We start from the raw sequence: 24,021 nt of genomic DNA, 5'->3' as shown, positions 1-24,021 counted from the left end.
ATCTCAGAGGGTTTCATGCAGAAAACAGACAAAAAGATCGTATATTCAAAGGTTAGTCTACAATTGCATGTTGTCCCTCTGCAACCGCACAACCCTTAAGATATCCAAGTGTAGCAACTATATGCATGCATATCCAATTAATCCATATTTATGAGTCTATCTATGCAATATACTCACCCGCAAAAATCAAAAATAATCTGTCAAATGCATGCGTCTGTATTCAAATCACATGCAGAAATACATGTAATTATTAAAATGCTTATTCTACAGCTGTATGTGCAAGTTGGAAAAATCTTGTGTATGGATGCAAAGACGATATAAGACATACATTCCATTTTTTCAGTAATTGCACTGTATGACTAGAGCTACAAATTATTTTAGTGTGCTGCCTGTCCCACTCTTAGAAATTCCTACTTCCATGTTTAGTGAAATTAGGGGATTCTGAAAAGGCACATTTATGGTGTTTTGCACATGATGATGGCAGGAAAAGATAGGTTGAACTGGAAGGGGAAAATACCTGTTGATTATTCTGTTCAACCGGCAAGCAGAAAATTATTCTCTTTTTGACAGTTTTTCTATGAGCAAATGCTATTTAGATATATTCACAAGCTATGTCACTTCAATTAACTGAACCATTTTTCTTGTGAAAGCCTAATTTTAAAATGGCTGACCTATCCTAACAGTATAAATACAACTTGTTAATCAAAATACTTGTTTTTACTAACATTTCTTTGAGAGAGACAGTGAGGGAATAGAACTTGAGAACTGACTGAAAGACATCCAGCAACCTTAAGTTTACATCCATCTGATGATTTTAGTTAAACCTGATGGCATTTCTTAACATCAGTAAATCTAACAGCTCCTGCTGGCACCTAAAGAGCTACTTGGACAGTCAAGATGAGACATGACAGAGGCTCAGATGCAGAGATAGAGACTGTGTCTTTACTCCCCTCTTCAGTTTACATATCAGTTAAAAATGGTGTGGCAATGGCAATAATAGGAGCTATTCATATAGGAGAGAGGAGAATCCTGACCTTCTCTATCAGAATACCTTGTCATACTACTTAGTCCCGCCATTTTCAAATGAATATTCCTTCAACTTGCCCAGAACAATGGCTAATCCTTTTGTGAAACAAGGAGTTGGAGGAAGACTTATGCAAGTTAAAGTTTCTATCAAAGTCAACATAGTCACTATTTTTTGTACAATTATCTATTCACAGACAAGTGATTTTCAAGGTGTAGTCAACAGACTCCTGTGAGCACTTCTTTACAAATAGCACTTAAACATTCTTTTGTATGATGAACAGCTGCATACCATACACTTGTTCCTGTCAGCCGCTTTGTAAATCATGTTTTTTAAAACACACTTTCCCCTCCCCTCATTATTACCATGCAAGCAATTGTTGTGATAGCATTAAGAATGATACATCATAAGAAAAATGTCTGTGCAGGGAAGCCCTTTACCCATTTAAGATCTCTCCCACAGCGATAATTATTACATCTTACACTTGGACTACTGCCAGAGGCAGAAAGCTGAGCAGGTACGGAAAGGATTAAATTTGAACGGTAGAATTGTTAAGGAATACCTCCAGATCATGAAAAAAGACAAAACATGAAGAGTTACATTTAATGATCAGTGAAAATTATGACTGAACTCAACTCTTACACTTCTTTTCCGAGAATTAAGGAAAACATCAGGTTTAGGTAATCAGTATATTTAAATAAAAATATATGCATTGCACAAGGATAAAAGCCTTACTGAATTTGCAAAGATTTTCGTTTCCCGTAAGAAATTAAAATGATGCACTAGTGAAAAAGTGTAAATGGGAAAATTTCAATAGTCAAAATAAATATTTAATAAAAACCACACACCCAAGACAAAGTACCAAAACAACAGAACTTAGTATTTGAACGGATACTACCTATATTGCCTTGTGTTAAACATGACTAAATTCAGTGGTTTAATTATCACACAGCCTTGAGCAAACATTGCTTATATTAGTGCTGTAAAAAGTCATGAGAATAGAAATACTGTTGCAATGACAGAAATAGTAAAACCAGACTGCTATAAACAAGGAAGAATTTACTACATCAGGGAGTCAATCCACAGCCATTAATACAAAGTCAACAAAATCAACTACTGCATAGCATACTGGTTACTGTACCTAAGTGCCTTTATCAGCATTCAATGAACTGGGGAATAAACCAGTCTTTTAAATATAATTTGTAAAAATAATCAGATGATTGACAGTTGAAGAAACCCCACACATCTCCTTTAAAATAAAAAAGCAGAGTCTAAAGATCTTAAGAGCACCGCAAGATTTCTTACCAGGTAAAAGAGTACAAACCATTAGCATTGTAAATAAAGAACATCTAAAAGTTAATATATCATTCCATATTTAAAATGCAACTGAAAATTTTAGTGTATTGTTGCATCCTCCTAAACTACACCCAGTAGCATTTTGATGACTTTGTGAAGTTCTAGAAACAAATAATGCAAAGAAAAACTAGTTTTTCTGTTCAACAGAGGTTTAGAAAAATTTCAGCTGATGTGTGAACTGAAATGTAGATAATGAGAATACGAACAGATTTGTTGGGGGAAAGAAGGAGTGTCTTGCTTATCCCAGTAATTCACCATTCAGTTCTTCCACTGAGTCTTTGAAAGTAGCATTACTTAATATCCCTGATTAGCAACGACTTCTATGAGTGCTATTTTCTCACTGTATAAGCATTCTGCATTGAAGATGTTTCTCAACCCTCTATCCTTCAATTCCCACCCATCCCTCCATCATATTTAAAGGTTGTGATTTTCTCACATGGAGCACTGAAATGCCTTTTGCTGCTTGATAAGTGATATGCAGTCAACATTATTTCTATTTTCAAAGCACTGAGAACACTTTCCAGTTGGCTCACAAACTAAACAATAATTAAAAACAGTACTCTCCCTTTATTCTTTTGTGACATAGTAAAGACTATTCACCATTTAATATACGTTCAATTTCTTCTAGTCTTTTCAATGCAGCAACTCTCTTTTTCTCAATGTCTTTGATTTCTTTTGTAGATTTTTTGGGAGTCTCTTTGTCCACACTGCTTTTCTCTGTTGGTTTCTTATTTTTTGAGTGCTCTTTATTATCAACTGTTGATTGGGTGGTTGTCTTCTCCCTTTTTGCTTCTTTCAAATTCTGAAATGAATTTTTTTTTGCTTCTGCAGCTGCAGTCCCATCTGATGGAAGTGATGACTGTTCCACAGCACTGAGTGATGCAATTTTACTTCTAACTATGTTTAGATGACGCTGAATATACTCTTCATGAGGTGCCAGTGCTAGTGTTTCTACCAGACACTTTTCTGCCTTTATTAAATCCTTTTCTTCAAAATAAACCACACAAAGATTATGCTTTCCTTGTACATTGTTGGGATCCAGTTCCAAAATTTTTTCAAAACACTTTTTTGCTCCAACAATATCCTTCTTTTGGTTCATAAGGATATCTCCTTTCAAAATCAGACCTTTGGTATGATCAGGGTAGTATCTCAATAGGTCTTCCAAGACAGGCAAAGCCATCAATTCTTTTCCTGTCTGAGAATAAAGCAGGGCCAAATTAAACAAAGCACTTCGGAAGTTCGGCTGTAACGTTATAGCTTTCTTCATCCATGCCTCTGCTTCCATGTCTTTTTTGTCATCCATTGCTAGCATACCCAAATTGAAGTATCCATTTGAATCCTGTGGTTCTTCTTTTACATAATGTAGCAGTCTTTGTTTAGCTTCAGGTCTAAGTCGAGCATCACCTAAGTGACAGAAAATGCATTTAATTCTCAAGGTACCTCCTTAAACATTTATTCTGAAGGAGTCTTAGACTGTAAAATATTTATACAAACTAAAATGCAACTGTAAAAGGGAAAGGGTCTAAAATGCTACATTTAATCACAGTTGTATAAGAGCAAACGCAAATGTTATCTACCTTCTTTGCCGAATGAAACTACATACAGTTGAGTTCTAGCCAAAATCAGCATCATTACTCTACTAGCTGTTGAATGATATTTACGTTTGGTATAACAGATACAGGAGGTGTCTATACACGCTTAAGAGAAATTGTTTTCATGCACAGTTGAACAAGTGGAATGCAGAGCAGACGTCAGTTCTGACAAATCAGCTCTTACAAAGACAACCTTTAATAAAATGACATCTTCCACTCAAAGACAGATTGAAACAGTTTAGACAGAACGCACAGAGGTTGACTTCTAATATAGCCAGGCTAAGGTATCTTCTAACACCAAAACAATAAAACCTGTAACCAAAATAATTTAATTTGCAACGAAGTTTGAAAAAGATTTAGTAAAACAATTTTATCTGAAAATACCAGTATTAGCTACATGTGCTTATGGTCTGTGCTATTTTACTGAATAATACAGTAAACATATTTTAATAAAGAATTCTAGACACAGACTTACTGAAAGACAGTGGAACTGATTTTATCTGCCCTCTTTCACTCCCTGAAACAATTTTGCACCTTTTAGTATGAATAAGTGAGTACTAACTAGGTAATACTTCTTTCTGTTTAAGCTGTTTGTACTCCTACAGACAAGGAAAAAGGCATGTCTTGAATTACCCAACTTACACTGTGAGAAGAGATGGAAAATTATCAAATGTCTTCAGGTTCAATCAACTGCTTTATCTTTCTTAGGGGCAATTTACCATCTCAACAAAAGGGAAACAAAACTTAGAAGTTCACTTGCCAAATACTCTTTGCAACAGCCTTAATTCAGTAAGGGCTCACCCTTACCTCCAGAACTATACATATGAAAAAACGAAATCATGAAAATACAACTGAATTCATCCTAATTAGCAGTATTGCAGAAAAATCTATGAAAACATTCATATTTTTAGAGCTGGATTTAAGCCCAGAGATGTAAGCTAGATTTTTCAATCAATAATTAAATCAATCACTATAAATGCAAACCAGGTATTTAACATATTTTACTGAGTAACACTATTCTTTATACGTGTAAGACATCATATTGTAAAATAGCACTTGTACTAAAGATGCTGATCAGCTAAGGTGTATGTACACTTTGCACAAATTCCATACACTACAAATTACCAAGCTATAATAGTTTCTTTTTTGATGATGCTATGTACTTCTCCTTTCCAAAAGCAAAAGAGTTAAGTAATAAAAAATAATTCAGTCGTATGGATCCTATAAATGCAAATATGCAATATGCACAGAAGGGACAACTGACGTACCAGATTCCTGCATTAGCAGCGCTGAGTTGAATAATGCCAGTTTATGTGCCGGGTTGAGTTCTAGCGCTCGGTTGAAATTCTTCAAGGCTTCTGCTGGATCTTTCAGTTCAATATAAACAATTGCCAAGTTGTACCAAAGGTCTGCATTGGTTCTGTCTAGCTCTAGAGCTCTAAGGTAAGCTTCCTTAGCTTTCAGAGGTTTGTTCATTTTTAAAAGTAGTTCTCCCCTGTTGAAGAATCATACTTTTATTGTTACCCATATGAAAACTGACAAGCTTTTTTAAAGTTTGTCTTCCTACAGACAGCAGATGTCAGATAACAGTGGTTTTTTTGTTAGTTTTAAGCACAAAGCAATACAAGACCCTCTTTTACATTCTATTCTTAAAGCTTTCAGCTCTCAAAAACCTGTATACAACAAATGTATAAGCAGGACAGGAACAAAAAAAGATGTGATCAAGGGTGCCTGATTTGGCTCTGCAAAGCTATAGTTCAGGCATCTTTAAATCTCCCTAAGTCCCACTGGGAATTACAACAAACAAAATAGTGGACAGAAGCCTCAACACCCACATCCAATTTACTCTTAACTAAAATGCAATTAATGTCAACTAAATAGTTAAGACTTGCATTTTCTGGACCTTCCTTAACAAAAAAGTATGAAGAAAGCTCCATGATTACCACTAACCAAAAGCTTTTTAGTTCAAAACGGAACTACAAGGTCAGAAATTTGAGTTTGAAATTCATAAAGAAATCTAATGGAAGTGTCTTTCTACAAAATGTTTGAATATTGAACCTACATGGAAACATGCCATTTGAAGTAGAAACTGAAAAGAACAGGACTTGTAACGAATAACTGTTTATTGTCCCAAATCTTCATCTTCTCACTTGGAAACAAAACGATTTCAGAAGCTAACTGAACCGTATGAACTAAATACTGTTCATAGTACTGCAAGTACAAAAATGTTTATTCAAGAATAAGTATCTCTAAAATTAGAAAATATACCTGCTGATGTAAGCCTGCTTGAAATCTGGCCTCATACTAATTGCTTGTCGATATAACTGATCCGCTTCTTCGAGGCGAGATTCGTTTGCTCGAATTAAGTTTGCAAGATTGATATAAACATTTAGATGGTTAGGAGCAACTCTTGCTGCGTATTTTTTCCCTGGAATAATCTGTCGAAGAGAATACAATACCAAACACAGATGAGCAAAAATATGAAAGATGATTAGCATAGAATTCCTTTTCACTCAGCCACATTTGTTTAGGGTATTACTGGACATTACTGTGTAGGCTCTAAGTAATGGCAAAGAGCAATAATTCCTTTCCAGAAAAATCATACTGAAAAAGAATACTTCTTATTCTTTATTTCTATGAAAATATAGATAACTTGTAAAATACTCAAGATACCAGTTAATTAAGTTCTGCTATTACTTATTTTGGCTCATGTAGATAGCCACTGGAAACCAAACAGACCTTGCAAAACTTTGCCCAGTCAGACAAAAATATTTGCTAAAGCCTAAACTGACATTCTGTCAGATATTTTCACTCTTTTTTATAGCCCTTCAGCCTAAAAAAAAGTGCAAGTAAGATTTTACAGCCAATGATTTACCAACTGATATAGAAAATGAAAAGTAGTGAGAAAAGATGAAAATGCTATGACATTGCAACTGCTGTACTGTTTATATTTTATCCACTTAGAATCTTCATACTGTTCCACTTAGAATCTTCATACTGTTTAACAGAAGAAACTCTTAAATATCATGCTTCTACTCAAAGGGCTGCTCATTTTTGTTACCAGTCTCTGTATTTTCACCACAGCTTTTATTACCTTCACACATTCTTCAACATACTAGTCTCTTTTTCTCTGAAGAGCTTGCACAAGTAAAATTTCCTAGGTATAAATATAACTTAAAAAATAGGACAGGTAACAAAACACATGTTTATAAAAGCATGTTCAGACAAAGTTTTTTTTGTTACTGCTGTGGCTACCTTCTCCAACCTCCAATGCTGTGTTTAAGCCTTCTCTGAAGGGCTCAGAAACTCAAGTCACCATCAATGTCTAAGCTGTAAGTGAAAATAAACCAATTGTGACTAGAAACTGAAGGTTTTGGCTGCTGCTTTCTCTTATAACTTCAATTTCAGAAAACAAACAACAAAAAAGCCAAAACACAACATAGTAGTATAAAAAGTAAATTAAAATAGAGTTTCAGTTTGTAGTTCCAAGTCAGCATTTTTTTAATAGCCATGAGTGTATACAGCCTATTTTTTTCCATAGATAGCTTTTAAAAGAACACTGAAAAACTTTAAAGTATCAGCCACACAAACCACAGGAAAAATACAAAAAATGTATCACAAATATAGGTTCTGTCCGTGGTGGTAGATAAAATAAAGTTACTAATTACCTGCGGCATCAATGATTTAGCAATCATATATGATTCTTCAGCTTCTTTTGTTTTGTTTAGGTTCTTGTAAGTTCTTCCTACATTCATGTGGGCACCAATATCATCTTAATAAAGAAAAGAATGAAATTTAAAATATTTCCAAGCACTGAATATCATGAAATTAAACACCTCTGCGTTCAGAGTAGTGTGAAGTACAGATACTCTGATAGAACATCCTCATCAACAAAAGAAAGCAATTCTATAATTTTTCATCTTAATTATGAAGCTAGTAATTTAACCATGAACTAAAGAGGTATTATAAAATTATGTGGGAAACTGTAAAAAGGTTGAGGTCCTATCATACTTCCTTATTTCTTGCTACAATAGAGGCATATAAATCAAAGGTTATTTATTAATCTTCTAAAAGGAAAGATTGTCTACTACCTAGAACTTCTTTGGTAATAATATGTAAAATGGATTAAATGTTGATATTATCCAGATTTTTTTTTATTTCCTTACACACTTCCATGGTTTTGAATAATAATAATAAAAATAGTATTTATACTCCACCAGAATTAGCAGCTCAAGTCAATTAATAAAGAATGTGATACAAGGAATAGTTTTGAAAGTATTTGCAGCTTTTTATAAATAGAAACCTTTTCTGGAGGACTTTTTTAGTTTATTTCCAAAAACCCTGGATCAATTAACTTACTATATGACATTGTTTGATGTTCAGTTGAAGCAAAACAGTCCACTAAGAAGCTGTTAAGTAAGCTAAGTACACTGAAAAAGGAGTGCAGAGATGGAAACTAGTCAAAGCTTTACCTGGTTGCACTTGTGTGGCCTGTATGAAAAACTGCAGAGCTCTTTCAAAGTTTTTTTCATTTTCTAATGCATGCCCCACATTGTTCCATAGTTTTGCATTGTTCTTATTTACCTAAATCCAGAAAAAAGATACCAAAACATAAGGCATTAAGTTGAAATTACTTAAAAATTGAGTTTCTCTTAACAATATCTTAAGACAAAAATGTACTGCAAATGAGAGAGTTCATCAAGCTTCTATATGCAAAGAATAACAAAACACTACATACAAAATGATTACACTGATCTTGTTGTGGCAACATCATATTGTTTTAGTTATTTGCCCCTAGAAACACCAAACATCTTAAAATTCATTGTAACTGTTACGGGATATTTTGCAAACTGCCTTATCATGAACTTAGAAGAAATAGTTCTATGCATCAAACTTTTTGTAGATTTTTGTACTGAAATGTATCCTGCTTTCATCCAGATGAGAATAAATTCAACTGCTTCAACACAAGAAAAATTGTCATCTCTTTTCTGCACATAAACTTCTAAGTGTGCATCACGCTGTATTTAAAGCATTCCCAAAAGCAACTAATTAGATGCCAATACTCCCAATATAGAAATTAATGTGCTGAAATAAGAATAATTTTTGTCCATTTTTATCATGTTCCACTGCAGCTTCTTAAGAACAGCAACAAGAACTCCTCATTATCCTTTTCAAACAGAATACAGTACCTTTAAAGCGGACATAAACAAAGTGTACTCCGACTCCCAATCCCAGTTTCTGTGCAGTGTTTTTAAGGCATGAGTGAATAGCACCGCAGCCAAACAAACCCAAGAAATTTTTCTTAGCACACTATTAAATAAAACAAACAAAGACTTGTTGTAAGGACACCAACAATTCTAACTTTTATTAGAGTAAGTATCTCATAAGCTAAAAGGTAAACAAAGGACCACTTTAGTGATTAGCAAACTCAATAGTTTGAAAGGAACTAATGTTCAATTTCAAATTAATTTTGTGTATCTGCTTTTGTTGTTATACCTATGCAACTCCCTTAATAAGAACAAGCCCAAGTCACATAACACAACAGAATTTGTACAGAATGTTTACAGAAATTATACTTCTCCCAAAACTTATTTGTAATTTAGGACAATAAATATGATGTCAAAAAGAGGTTCTCCAAAACACTACACAAAATGCCACAAAATGGAAAAAGCAACTAAAAAAAAATCACCTCATATTTTTGTTTCACAGAAAATTCCACACATATTTTTTACTGCACACATCATCAATCTTTCCCACACTGTAGAATAAATCTTAATGAAAGGATCTGCGGAGACTACCCAATCTTCCACAAGCGAATGTAATCCTAGTGCAACTGTAATATCTAAGTAGGAGAAAGATTTAGTGTCTTTCTAGCAATTTTTTTTCAAAGCTGCAAACAGGGGCAAATATCACTCTCTGTGACAAGTTTGTCACAAATAATCTTCATTTTGTGCAGTTTATTTTTCTGGAGTTTAAACATGACAGATATAAAACATACACTTCAACATGCTGATAATTTGGTTTCTGGATTCCAATCCAGTTATGAAAAAAGATGTCAAACATTCAATAGCCTTCCCACAATTACGAATATAATATGTTTTTAAAAAAATCTTATTCTTGAATAGACATAAAGCTATTCCGTACACTTGACTTACACTTGGAGCAGTTGTTCACTCTGCTACTACTTTACAGGGGTTTACTAAAAACTCCAAGGCTTTTTCCCCCTCTACTTCTAAGGTAAACAAAATGCATGCTTTGACTACCATGTTTGGTTTTAAAAATACTCAAAAAGTGGAACTGTAAAATTAAGAGAGTAATTCTAAAAGACTACCAAAGTGATCAATGAGAACTGGCACATACAGTAATCTGTATGCCTATCAGGCTTATAAGAAAGTTTTTTTCTTTTCACATATTTCTAAAGCAAGGAGCCTTTTCTTTCTCATTTTAGAAAACTGATTTCCAATATTTTGGAGTAAATGACACTAGCTGCCTAACACTTCTCCCCAGCCATCCAAAGCAAGGACAAGAAGCCTTGTTCCTTGCTTTCACATCAGTTCTATTTTTACTGCGGCATAGTGGGATTTGTGAGAAATCTACACTCCCACAATATATCACTAATTTCTCATTATCCAGGTGCTGTCTGCTTCAGCAGCGCTAGTTAGTACAAATGTTACTGCAAGGCCTCATCTCTAACAATAGCAGACACAAAGACTGCAAATTGCTGCCTTTTCATTTGTCTGAAATGGCATTAGGATGCCACTGGGCTAAGAAGGGTAAAGCATCCATGTCAGTGGGAGGTATGTCCAGATCAATGCAGAAGATACCAGAAAACACAAAAGCATGTGCAAAACATGCTATTGGAGCACAATCTTTAAGGATAAATTGTTAACCAAAGAATCCTTTTATTTAACAAATACTGGAGGGCTCTGATATCCATTCCTAGTATGGCATTTCTGAATACTTAATCTTCTACTGATTAATTTTCAGAAACTTTAATTTGCTGGCACATATGCATTGTATAAACTTCAGTCAATAATCAACTTTGAATAAAGTTAAACCAGCTTTGATTTATACTCACCTCTTATTTTCATGGAAGATAACTGTATTTATGGCTATGCAAGCTTCCCCATTAGGGCTTTTATCAGTATGAATTTATTTACCTTTTATTTGATAATTTCTTCCATCCATGTGCTACTAAAATGCAGAATCCCATACTAGGAACATATAACACTCGTTCTGCTACTACGAATCCAACGGGAAAAAACAGGTTTGACGCAGGAATGAACGGCAGCACTATTAAGCAGAGTGCCTAGAAAGGAAATACAAATAACATTAGTAATCAAGATATTGGCAGTGACAAACTGTACCCAAGTTACAAATTAAAAAAAAACAGTCCTATAAAACCAGACATGCATGGTAGATATCTGTTTTTTTTTTTTAGTATTCAGATCTGTTTTACATTGAGATCACTCTGAATATGGCAAGTAGGAACCTGTAAATGATTCTATTCCTTACTTAAGGGCTTGAAAGTCTATTTGCTTTTCTGTACTACAAAATGAGGACAAATAAATAGGATCAAAAAATGAATTAAATTCAAAACAATGTTTTAATAAGCATTCCAGATACAGAAACAAGACCAGCATAAGAACCTTGGACATTATCCAACAATTAAAAATCCATATCAACTTATTTAAGGCATAAAGCAGCTATTTTTACAGTACAATAGAGTCTGTTTTGTGTTTCTGTAAGAAATGTGAATAACAAAATCAGAATTAGTCACTGAATAAACATCAGTTTTTGGACAGAGTAAGAAGAGAACCCCAAAGTATTTGAAATTACAATGAACTTAAGAATTGCACAATTGTAGTTCTTAGGTTGGGGACTGACTTCTTAGCAAAAACTGTGTTTAAGAGACAAAGAAATACATCTGCTGCAAAGAACATGACCAGCTGCTTCAAGACCTGGATGACTTAAGTAGTGGCTTTCCAATCTCTGGCTGCAGAAAATACATAAATAATTTTTTCAAAATATCTGGCCTCCAAGTTACAAAAAACCAAACCAAAACAAAAAAAACCAAAAAAACTCCACAAAAACAAAATGTATAGAAATGGAATGTTTCTTTGAAGATAAAGGAATTTTCACTACAACTGGCTGTCTAGATTTAAGCATGACATTAACTGCATCTTCCCTGCTAAAGCAGTTAAATAACCCAGTTTGAAAATCAACTTAGGACTACGTATGTAAGAACACAACACTGTCTTAAAACCTCAAGTAAGATTTGGTCTCATATTTCAAGGATATTTCAAGAATATGCACATGGGTGGTTAACAAAGCTCAGTTGCTGATCCACAGCACTTCATTAAGGTCCATGAAAACAAAAACACAACTGAGCCTCACAATACACAGAATACATTGATAACCTGGGGATATTAATTACTTACTGGAATGCAGCAATACCCTTTGGTCTATCATATTGTTTCATTTTGTAGTACATAACAATTAATATTCAATATAAAATAGTCCCATTTCCTACAAAATTAGCTTCCAGTCATCTCAATGATGAAGAAAATCAGCGTCATACTGAAAGTTACGCATACAACACAGGTAGAGATTAAAGGAAAACAACTTGCATTAAAACAGGACTGTAGTGTAAAAATGCCACCCTCAAACAAAAAGTGACTTACACCAACATATGCTGACAAACCCATTAACCCTTTCATCTCGTGAGCCTCACTGGGTAGGGAATAAACAGAAATGCAGGAAAATAAACAGCCTTAAAATTCAGGAGCTGTCCTATAAAAAAGTGAACCACTCCCCATACACATTTTTCCTGCTAAGAGTGCACTGGAGAAACACTTATGCCTCAGCTTATATAAGGAGGAAAAACATGACTATCCCTTTACGCAATTGAAGTGACGTAAAACTTATTTTCTGAGCATGTCACCTTGCATGCTTATGATATCAATAAGCTATCTAAATTTCTTCTCTTCATACACAGTTTCCAAATGCAGGACAAGACATTTCATCAGCAATGCTAGATATCATTTTCACTAGTATCCTAGTGAAATATATTGCCTTGCTCCAGTGACAAGACATGAAAGAACATATGAGTCACAACTATAATGCTAGGTCTCTTAGAAGTGAATCAAAATTTGCCAGCTGCTTAGCAAGGAGCTGCTTAAATCTTAGGTTATGCATAAATATTTCCACCCATCTGAAACTTTTGTTGGCTGATTAACATACTAAAAAAATACATTATTCCTGAAGCAGACTAAGATAAATGCATGCAGGTTTGTTGTACACATAACTGCACCACTAAACTAATGGAAAGTATGGCATCAGGTTATCATTCAGCTTGTATAAATTTGCAATGGAATCAATAATTGATGACTGTTTTTTTCTCAAAAATATCAGCTCCTTTGATCCTTCCCATTTGTTCCAAAATACTCTTTTCTATTAATTCATCTCAGTTTTAAGATCATATATAATAGTGAATAGACAGACAGGAACTGATCTTACAGCTTGACAAAATTAGTTTTTCATTATAATATGAAAGCAACTTACAGAAGAAAAACAAAACAATACCAAAAGTGGAAACCTTATTCCTAAATGCAAAAATATGTCCTTTCTTTTACATCTATGAGAAAGAAATTCAAATCTTTTACTAAATACACATCACGACTACTGACATTTAAATAAAGTAGACAGCTTGCAGAATGAAAATGCATTCTGGTCCTTGAAACACATTTAAATTCTACTGAAAGCCCCCATGTGCCAGTTGACCTCTGAATATCTGAGAAGGGCTGCAATACAGTTTACAAATACCTAACAAGGGGCATATTTATTCTCATCTCTGACAGAATCACACACTTAATTGCAATTTAGCAGTTTCACTGCTAGACAATTTTTCTCTTATGTTTTCATTCTAGCCCAAAAAGAGATGCATATAGTATCTCTGGGTCACAGCAGATTACACATGTGACTATACAACCTGAGCTGCTTACTCTTAACAAAAAGACAAAAACAGTACATCATTCATACCATCAATACTGTCTTGGAGGAATCCCCAGGGTATCGGAGACTGAAGACCATCAAAGATCCCAGAAAGCAAAAGAAGGTAAGGGTGGCAACATTTCTAACATCTAACAAAGACTCCACAAGAGGAATAGTTCCCATTGTCCAGTCACAGCATAATTCTGAGGGATTGAGAAGAAGCCAAGCATTTACAGGGAGGAGGTAGTTGAAAGTCAGCTGTCTTGCTGGGGATGGACTAACAGCAGCTGGGTTATCAAACCTAAAGCAAAAGAAAGGAGAAAAAGGAGCTTTTAATGAAGAAAGATATGGCCTTGATTCACTTTGTGGCAAACTTTAGTCATAGCTAGAACTACTAATTACAGAGATGTAAAGTATCCTAATCTTCCTGCAACTGTCAGGTGTGAAACCATGCACAATGATTCACTGAAGAGAGGGACAGAGCCTCCTCCATGTTTATGAAAATTTTTTGGGATATAAACAACCCAAGTTTGAAGAAACAGAATGATTTACACCTTAAGTGGTCCTTGCTCATGTTTTTAATAATTTGTCTCATTCTTTCAGAGACAGTACTAGATTCTTGCATTTCTACATTGTTCAAATTTAAAATAAATTAGTTTTTCAGTTCTAATGTCATTCATATACACTTATCTTCAAGTAGTCTATTTGAAAACAACTATGTTTTCCACACAGTACATGCCTAAAATGTAAAATATATTATGTATGTTTAAGAGGAAAAATTTAAGAGGTTTGGAGCATTCAGTCAAGGTTGAAACACAGAGAAAATAAAAAATATTTAAGCAATAAAACATTTAATTTTTGAATTATTAAGATGAACTAACAACAGTAAACTTTTTAAAATGGTTGCCTGCTCAGATCCCTCAATATTTTGGACATTTTAGTCAACAGTTGCAGAAATTTACCATTTAGCAATTTCACAAAAAATGTAATATTGTACAGATATTGAATAATAATACAAAAATGGGCAAGTAACACTTAAGTTCATATATTTTTGGCCATTTCATTCTGACTTCATTAAGTCACATCTTATTTATAAACAATTAAATTAGAAACACTTTACTGTTACCTTGTAAACACTGGAAGCTGAGACTGGATAACCTGGACTCTGACAACTACAAGCAGGAGTGTACTGAACATTAGTACTATGAGCTTCAACAGTGTTTGGAGCATAGAGAAAGGAATACTGCCCTTCCCTCGAAGAATCTGCATGGCTGTGTCCAACAGTGCTGGCAAGGTGTACTGCAAATTAAAAAAATTGCCTATAATCAGACAGACTCATTACTCCTTTAGATAAATATGAGCCAATACTTTTTTCCTTGGTTTTCTCTGAAAGTCTGCTCCCAATAGTTACTAAATTCAGCTTCTTAAAGCCTTCATGACAAGCCCACAAAATAAGGCCTCCATTCTAATTAATTATTCAAGTATTCTTCCGAATGTTATCACAGCCAAACCACTACACCTATTTTTTTCCTGACAGATCAAAAAACTGTACCATCTTCAGAGGCTTGAATAAATGAATCAAAACCACAAAATAAACTCTCAAGAAGAAAAATCACTATTTTCAGAATTATCCGCCCCTCTGAAAACTTGCCCTATACACAAAATCCCTTACGAATGACAGAAATACTATTCACTTCCTGATTAGTCCTGGCTTTCTATTTTATGCCTCTATGGCAGTAAGTCATCACTCCCTGCCTCACGAACATCATAGCCTTGCATAGTTTCCCGTTACATAAGCTAATTTCTTCTCTGTGTACCTCTTTCCCTTTGTCTTCGTGACTTCTGCTGGTGATGATTTATCGCTTCACATACACTGGTTGGCTAAACTACAGAAACTGAAACGTTTTTGAGGGCTGGTAAAACTCTAAGTTCATGTGACACCTGCACTTTAAGAAGAAACCTCAGTTTGCATTTTATCTTTCCTGCCCAACTGACTTACACAGTCTTCCTAAACGTTAGTGAACTTGAAGATCAGATGAAAAGTTTTTAAAGAAAGGAAGAGTGGGCTGAAAACCAGTCATGTACTGGTGATTTCCTTAAAAATCCAGCTAGAAAATTGTACTTTAATTCACTAGACCTGCAAAAGCAATAGTTATACAGACATCTATGTGATTTTACTATTTCGCCCTTGATTACGTATCTCCAGGATAAAAAAATCTTTTTGCGTTTATTGCAAAATTTTTATTTGCAAAATTTTCCTGCAAGTAATTAAGGACTAATAACTATAAAATAAAAATTTTCTTAAAATGTGCAGTGCTACAATTTTAAATTGCATTTATTTTGATTATTAAAAAGTTTAGAACTATTTAATTGCAGGAAAATCTTGTTTCTTTAAGGAAAAGTTGCTATTAATTTAAAGGCTTATCAATGCTTAAAATGAAGTACATCAGATAACAACATTCTTCAAACAACAAATTTCATAAGAATATTACTTATTCAAATAGGACTACTCTAAAACATCTGCTTTCTTAATAGAAAATGATAAAATGATTTTGTATATAATATGTTCTCGATTTTTACTACAGGAATTAAAAACAAATGATTCCCTGCCTTTATGCACCTCAAGCTTTAATCAAGACTGTTACACATTAGGATTTGCAAATCTCAGGCAGCTAAAACCATAGGCTTCCACTAAGACCTGTCAAGTCTGAGTATATTTGCTGACATCTCTGCATGGTATGTAAGGAACAACATGGAAGTAATTTGATTCCCTCACCGTGAACCATCAAACATGACCTGACTCAAAAAAAATCTAAAAAATGAAACAGAACTAATGAATTAACCTTAACTGGGAAAAATCAGTGCTAAAATATGATGCTTCAAAGTAGTTAATGTCCCATAGCAGAAATACACTTTATTTATCAACAGCTTACCCCTTGAGCAATAAAGACTTCATACACACAGCATATGCCCACCACTGTTATTCCTTGCTCCTTACATAGTGTTGCAACAGCTACTAGAAATACAGTCACTGCAATTGGAGTCCACACTGCAAATAATAAACACGTTATTGACAACATTCAGTCTAACAAAAAAACCACCAACATTTAATAAAGTAAATTAACCTAAAAAGTGAAGACTTTGGCTCCTCATGTTTGAATATGCCATGTTCTGCAAACCTGTTTAGTATGCAATTTCTTATGAAAGATGACTACTTTTACACAACAGAAAATAATACACATGCACTGACTTTAAAACTAACTCCCTTAAATTAAAAGAAATAAATGAAGGATAAAAGGCTAATTTATAATAAGCAAAACAAAATATCTCAGTACTTCCTAAATCACCAGAACACTTTTTTAAATCGATTACTTCACAAGGAGTCATGGCTTCTCACTATGCCAATCTGACTCTGGCAAAGAGGAAAGCCTCCTTCATCTGCACTGAAACTTTGCAGCTCACTTGTGACTGACCATCTGAGGCACCTCAACAAACTTCCCCTGAAATTACAATAACAAAAGTCAGTGCAAGAATCTTCTGGGGTAGGTGTTATAAAACTAATTAAAGAAATACCTAAGTCTTGGGAAAGAAAAGGCAATTTATAATGGAAAATAGTATTACATGGATATCTTCGCTCTGAAGGGGTTTTGGTACACACTTGCTGAATAACCAGTGCACCACTGTTATGGCATTAAGAGTGTTTTCAACAGTGATAAAGAAATTAAATTATATCTCTCATTTACCTATGGTATTATCTGGCCCTTTAGACTTTGTGTATGACAAAAAAGCAGCTAGGAAAAAAATAGATGATAAAAGCTCTGCTCTGCCCACAACTCCAGTTACCTGAAAAAAAAAAAAAAAAAGAAAAATCTTAATAATTATTAAATATTATTATTTGATATTTTAAGATAGTATTTGTTGAGTTTTTATTAGTAATCCAAGTACACTTTTCATATGTTACTAGATATTTATTATTATATAAAGCTAGCAGATCTTTAAGGAATTGTTCCATAGCGCACAGGAGTTACCAATCCCCAGCAGCAAGAAACTGGGTAAGGAAAGCAAGAGGCCAGCACTGCTGAGCAGAGAACTGCTGGTCAACCTAAAGTGAAAGAAGCAAATGCTCAGGCAGTGAAACAAGGACAGGAAACCTAGAAAGAATAACCTTGAATGAAGTTCAGTTATCCAGAAATGGGGTGAGGAAGGCCAAGGCAAAGCTGGAAATGAACGTGGCAAGGGACATAAAGAATACAAGAAAGGTTTCTACAGGTATGTTAACCAGAAGAGGAATGTCAGAGATGCACTTCCCACACCACAGTGCTGAAAAACAGGTAACAATGGACACAGAGAAGGCTGAGGTACTCAACATTTCTGCCTCAGTGTTCAATAGTAACCCCTCTTCCCTTGATGAAACAGAGAGGAGTTGATTTTATGAAATTCAGAGAAGCATTAAAATGCATATGGCAGAGGGTTGTTTCAGAATCCCCAAATAAATACAGATCCATTCCCATTTCAAGAACTGTTTTCAAAAAATGCTAAGGTGAAACCAACAACTGGACATGGGAGGCAGGTCATTATGCTGATGGTTATTGCAACAGCCACTGCGTTGGCTACCTTCTCGGTAGTACCTTCCAGTTTTAGCATTCTTCCTCACTTGTCCTCTTCTGTAGTGCCTCTGATTGCTTCCAATTTTTTATAAGTAATATGGCTGAAAAATAGCATGCTATCCTGAGGCAGATGGTCATATTTAGCTAAGGAAACTGCATAGCTCATGATTTAACTATGACGATGTTGGAAACTGATGTTTTACCATCCGGACCCAGCTAGAAAGTTTTATTGCTTGTACATTCTTGGTTGAGCATGACTGATCCAGCACAGCATAAAATGAGAAAGTAACACAGTATCCAAGGTCACAGTGTAAAGAAAAGCATTCTAATCTGAATTTGAAATCATACTCAAGTACTTCTCTTGGGACTACTGTATGTTTACCAAATTATTCACTGAATCACGCACAGACAAAGCATGTTTCACAATTGGTAAGACACCACAGTTTGTGCTAATGTTTTGAACAGCATCTAAGTATCTGTTTCCAAAATATCTTAAGATGTTTCAAAGATTCCTGGCCTGGATTCCAAAACTGTCTTGAATTGAAACATTAAAGAGAACTTTATCTGTAGATCAGTTGAAAGACAACATTAATAAAGCATGTTGGTGTGCCTTCACAGTTGACTGCCAACAAAAGAGAGATTCTATTTCTGGATACAAACGTGACTTATGGGAGAAAATTCCAGCACTCACAAGGTTAGTTGACATCCTGTAGTTATAAAGGTGGTTTACATACTTCTGGCCAGAACAGTAGCAAAGTAGCTAAGAAGACTGAACTGGAATTGTAAAGACAGGGACAAATGAAACTAAGATGCTGTTACTCAACCCATTTCCTAAAAACTTCTTTCTCAGAAAAACAGATATTACCACTGCAAGAGCTTCTTTCTGAACTCAAGCAGAAAATTAACTTCTACTTATCTTGCTCTGTTAACTTTTCCAGGAAAAAAATAGTTTATCATAAGATAGGCAAAGGGTTGAAATATTTATGCCTTGTATCTGCTGTTTCAAAGTCTCATGCAGGTAACTAATAAGCAGGAGATTAATTTGAAGGAATTAAGACCAGATACCTTTAAATTATGAAAGATATAAAAATCCCTAGCCTTAACACACAATTCATCATTACTTCCTCTTTTCTGTGTAAGGAAACTCCCACTTTTTCTTCTTTTTAGATCCTGGAAAAGGTGAGGGTAAGAAGCAAACAAGCCCTTATGTGACTCTTCACTGAGTACCTCAGTACAACAGCAGGGGGATTCAGTCAGAATTGCAGTTTCGCATTGTTCCCAGGCCAGCACCACGCCGCAGCGATCCTTGTGTTACAGCGCCCTCACGTGGCCGACACCAGGCATTACACACCCTGCGCAGAGCTACGCAACATCGGCCTTCCGCAATTACCTTTCGTTACACAACGGGCTGTGGCATTTCTACGGTACTTTTCACTAACTCCGATGCGCGGTAATAAAAGCATTTGTGCTACTTGCTATTTCGGGTAGAATCTGAAAGTTCAGGCATAATAAAGAATCGCCGAAATTTGGAATGAAAGTGACAGAATTACATCTTACTCGTGAGCCACTAACCTAAGTCACTGGCAACTTGATAATGCTCCTGCAAAGATCCCATCACATTTACTGCTAAGAGGCAAGGCCAAATTTGCCAATTTCAAGCACGTTTTTTCAAAGAACCGGAAAACCAAATGAAATAAATAATTTTATTTTTTTAACCCGTATTTTGTCCAAGTTTTTATGGGGGTTTGTGCTTTGGAGTAAGTAGACGTTTTAAAGTGCTTAACTTCTGCATTTTAAACTTTGCATTAACTTCTAGCAAGGACGTATTAGTAGCTTAAATAACAGCCAATTTTATCAACTAAATTCCTGTGAAGTTTGCTCAAAATACATGGATGTATGCTTCTTAAATTATTGCTTCAAGGGATCTGTACTATTAGTGAATAAGAGAGAGATGCAAACTCTTTACCCAACAAATCAGGGCCAAAAAAATTACAACATAAAGTAAGAGCAAAACCCTCTCATTTTATTAAAAAGACTCTACCCTCCCCCCATCCCTACCCCCAAAAAAACTCCTCCACAGGATAAAGTAGTGCCACCTCCAAAGCAGCAAAAGATTTTCACTTCAAACATTTCAAACTTTCAAACATTTTCACTTCTCTGAAAATAAGCTAATACTATTAAAAAAAAAAAAAAAAAAAAAAAAAAAAAAGGGGGGGGTGAGCAGAAACAACAGCAGAAAATGCCACAAATCTGTTTTATCAGATTTTCTGGCAGAAATAAATCTAATGAATGGTGATCACAAGACTTCATTTCTTCCACAACACTGCAAGCCTGGTTGATCATTAAAAAGCATATAATCAGAAAAATACTGTGGAAAAAGAAGTTTTTTGTTTCTTTTTAAATAGCAGTGAAGAATTCCTTCAGAATCAAAGAAAAGAGGCGATAAATGTATTCCTTCCTCCTTATATATTCTGTTAAAAAAGTGGGAAGTTCAAACAGAATTGGGCCTAAGCCGGCTATAGAATAGCAACAACAATCCTGGAGAAAGTCCCACTGAGACAGATATTGACATAAACGAAAGTACACAGAATAGACATGGTGATTAGCCACAAGAGATTCTGGAAATGAATTAAGAGGCATTCATAGTATTTGCAAAATAGGACACTGCATGAATCATCACAGAACACAAATGTCTACATAAACTGAAGTCAGAAAAGCCAACGTGCATAGCAGAGGCCTAAATTATTTAGTAGCTAAATTCATGTTTCTTTAATTATTTTCCAGTAGCTGCATGTAATATAAACCAACTCTGAGCATGAAAATTTGTCACTTCCACCACTCACTGCAAAGGGAAGAGTAAGTATGAGTAAAACCATACTTTCTGGAGTTATATATACACAAGCAGATATAAACACCATAAAATTTAATTTTAATTAACATAGCTCAAACAAATTAAGTACATCACAGCTGTACCTACCGCTTCGGTGTGTATTGGGTGCACTGCAAAGAGCAAGGATGCAACTATGCTGCTCCTGTTGTCCAAGAAGAGCTTAGAGACCTTGAGGAAGACTATGCAAACCACCACATGAAAGACCAGATTTAGAAAGTGGTAAGAAACTGCATTTAACTCGCTGAACAAGTAGTTTAAGCGAAACGTTAAAACTGTGAGGGGACGATAAGATTTATGACTCCTCTCCTGAAAGAAAATAAATAAATCAATCAGTCACCACTAACTTACAAAGTGACTTGCACTCCAAAATACCTTTCCAAACACCTATCTGTATGTGAATCCCTCCTACTGTCAGGCTTCTACCTTCAAAACAAAGATATGAAAATCAGTAGCCCCCCCAAAAGACTTTTTTTCCCACTAGACATGGTTAAGGATTTTTTTTTCAGTAAAAACATGTTAGTAAGTACTATTTGAAACACTACTGGGGGGATTTAAGAACCTACTCAACCCTCAATGAATACAGAACTAAATGGCATCTGGAAGTTCTGCTTACAGGGTTATATGAAAATGATGTATCAGTTTATTTGTAGAGCTAACAAATAGTATGCGACAGGGAACTAACCCTGTAGGTTATGAACATAAGAAAAGATTATAAAGTGGAATGCCTTGATAAGCAGAGAATGCATGAATGGGAGAGAATTTTTATTCATTTGCTCAGCAATAACACAATGAGACATAAAACTGTATCAAAATCTTTTAGCCATTGCCACTTAACAACGAGTGTTTATCAAGAGCTTCAATGCCAATGCAGCTTTTCAGATAATACAGAGCCACTCTATATGGGCTACAAATCAGAAACTCTGAATTCATCTCTCTATATATATACACTTAAATAAATTTAAAGGATTCAATATCCTCATTCCAAGCTTGGTTTTTTAAGTGTTATCTTTCCTTCCAAAAATAAATACTCTTGTATGTCAATATCTAACTTTTTCAAGAGAAAAATTGGTCAGAGATTTTCAATTTTGATACTCCAATTACATAGGAAATAACATCCTGCAGCTGTGTGCTATCAGTACAACTTCATTTTCTTACCAGTCCTTTCATTGAAGAAAGAGAAAGAATATAAGCTACATGTGCTCCTGGTATTATTGTACAAAACACTAACATCATCAAATTCCATCAAACCCAAGCTATTCTGTTAAAACTACATCAGGAAAAAGAAGTGTAAAAACCCTCTGCAACTTTTTTCAATTTCCTAAATGTTTCAAAGTGTTTCACAAACCATTTACCTCAGACATTGGAGTGCCCCAGAAGTCATTCTGAAACAGATTTTTTAATGGAGTAGAAGGATGCAAATCTTTATTGTCCAAAATTGCTGAAACATCATCAAAAACAAACCCACAAAAGAGACTATTCCAGTAGCAGGCTGCCACCACACCAACTATTAGTGCTGCTTCCTTCAAGCTTATGTCAGCCATCTTCTCTAGGTTTCATGGACAAAGGCTGAAATATACATAGAGAAACTTGATTAGTTTTACTTACTAAACTTGATAAACAAAGTCAAATTAAGACACCAAATACTTTACAAGCTAATGACACTCAAAAATCAGTAATGATAGGAAAGTTTCCTTTAATCACACAAATAATAACGTGGTTTAGTGTTTAAAGTAAATACTCTCATTAAAATATCTTACACTTAAAAGGCCTTATACAAGGTGGATACACTGCTACTTTTAACATTTTACTTGGAGGGAAAGAATAAAAAGCATTGATAAGGAATTGTAATGTAGCTTTTGGAAGTAGTAAACTATGTTTGATGTAGTAAACTATGAAAAAAAAGTTCTCCGGAATCCTGAGTATTTTAAGACACACAAAATTCAAAGTTAGCAAAGAGGCAGATACTCTGCCAATAATTCATGGGGTTTAGGTTTAAAGGTGTTTATCAAACTATTTCAAAAGCAACTAAAACAAACTTCAAACATTTTTATGAACAAACAGGAAACTTGTAGAACTTCATAAATACAGGAGTTCAAGGACAGGTAAAGGCAATGAATAATAATAAAAAGGTAAACTTACCATTGAAGGTCACACTAGGCTCGTTTGCATTGTTTGTATAAGTTCACAAACAGGTCATTTTTTTTCCTCAACTCTGCCAATTCCTCTGATGTCACCGACTGTTCATGAGACTACTGTAAAAAAAAATAGCATGCAAAAACCCCCAAATGAACTTTATCTTATATTATTTTCTCTCATCTTGCATCAACTTCCTAAGCTCTAGAAATTATTAATCAGCAGTTTTATGATTATTTACAAAATATTATATGGGTGAATTGATCAAAAGGTGAAATTACAAAAGGTGTATTGGGTTGTTTGAAAATACTGTTTTGCCTTGGAAGAATAAGAAGGTAATTACAGGTCAAACAAAGGCATTTCTCTTGACCACTGCTTGACACTGCATAGACCACTGCCAACTGTTGGGACCAAAGATACTGAAAA

The 24,021-nt window shown here is 34.6% G+C and overlaps 1 protein-coding gene across 5 annotated transcripts in view; it reads right to left on the bottom strand.

Annotated features, from left to right (window-relative positions):
• Positions 1–920: 920 nt before the first annotated feature.
• The window catches only part of TMTC3 (transmembrane O-mannosyltransferase targeting cadherins 3), a 30,909-nt gene continuing 7,808 nt past the window's right edge, over positions 921–24,021 (bottom strand). For 4 of the 5 annotated variants that reach the window (XM_066319248.1, XM_066319249.1, XM_066319250.1 and 1 more), the window contains exons 2-15: positions 23,602–23,714; positions 22,815–23,028; positions 21,550–21,768; positions 17,709–17,808; positions 16,899–17,014; positions 15,092–15,264; positions 14,014–14,266; positions 11,133–11,281; positions 9,162–9,282; positions 8,445–8,556; positions 7,641–7,744; positions 6,241–6,410; positions 5,241–5,467; positions 921–3,784 (exon numbers count right to left, since the gene is read on the bottom strand). In XM_066319248.1, coding sequence (XP_066175345.1) covers positions 2,973–3,784; positions 5,241–5,467; positions 6,241–6,410; positions 7,641–7,744; positions 8,445–8,556; positions 9,162–9,282; positions 11,133–11,281; positions 14,014–14,266; positions 15,092–15,264; positions 16,899–17,014; positions 17,709–17,808; positions 21,550–21,768; positions 22,815–23,003 — 2,745 coding nt within the window. In that variant the 5' untranslated portion in view covers positions 23,004–23,028; positions 23,602–23,714 and the 3' untranslated portion in view covers positions 921–2,972. The remainder of the gene's footprint in view (positions 3,785–5,240; positions 5,468–6,240; positions 6,411–7,640; positions 7,745–8,444; positions 8,557–9,161; positions 9,283–11,132; positions 11,282–14,013; positions 14,267–15,091; positions 15,265–16,898; positions 17,015–17,708; positions 17,809–21,549; positions 21,769–22,814; positions 23,029–23,601; positions 23,715–24,021) is intronic. The other variant, XM_066319252.1, reaches the window with a different exon arrangement.

This window comes from Sylvia atricapilla, chromosome 5, assembly GCF_009819655.1.
Source record: "Sylvia atricapilla isolate bSylAtr1 chromosome 5, bSylAtr1.pri, whole genome shotgun sequence".
Classification (NCBI taxonomy): domain Eukaryota; kingdom Metazoa; phylum Chordata; class Aves; order Passeriformes; family Sylviidae; genus Sylvia; species Sylvia atricapilla.
Note: the sequence above shows the minus strand (reverse complement) of the source record. Positions and strands in the feature narration are given on the sequence as shown.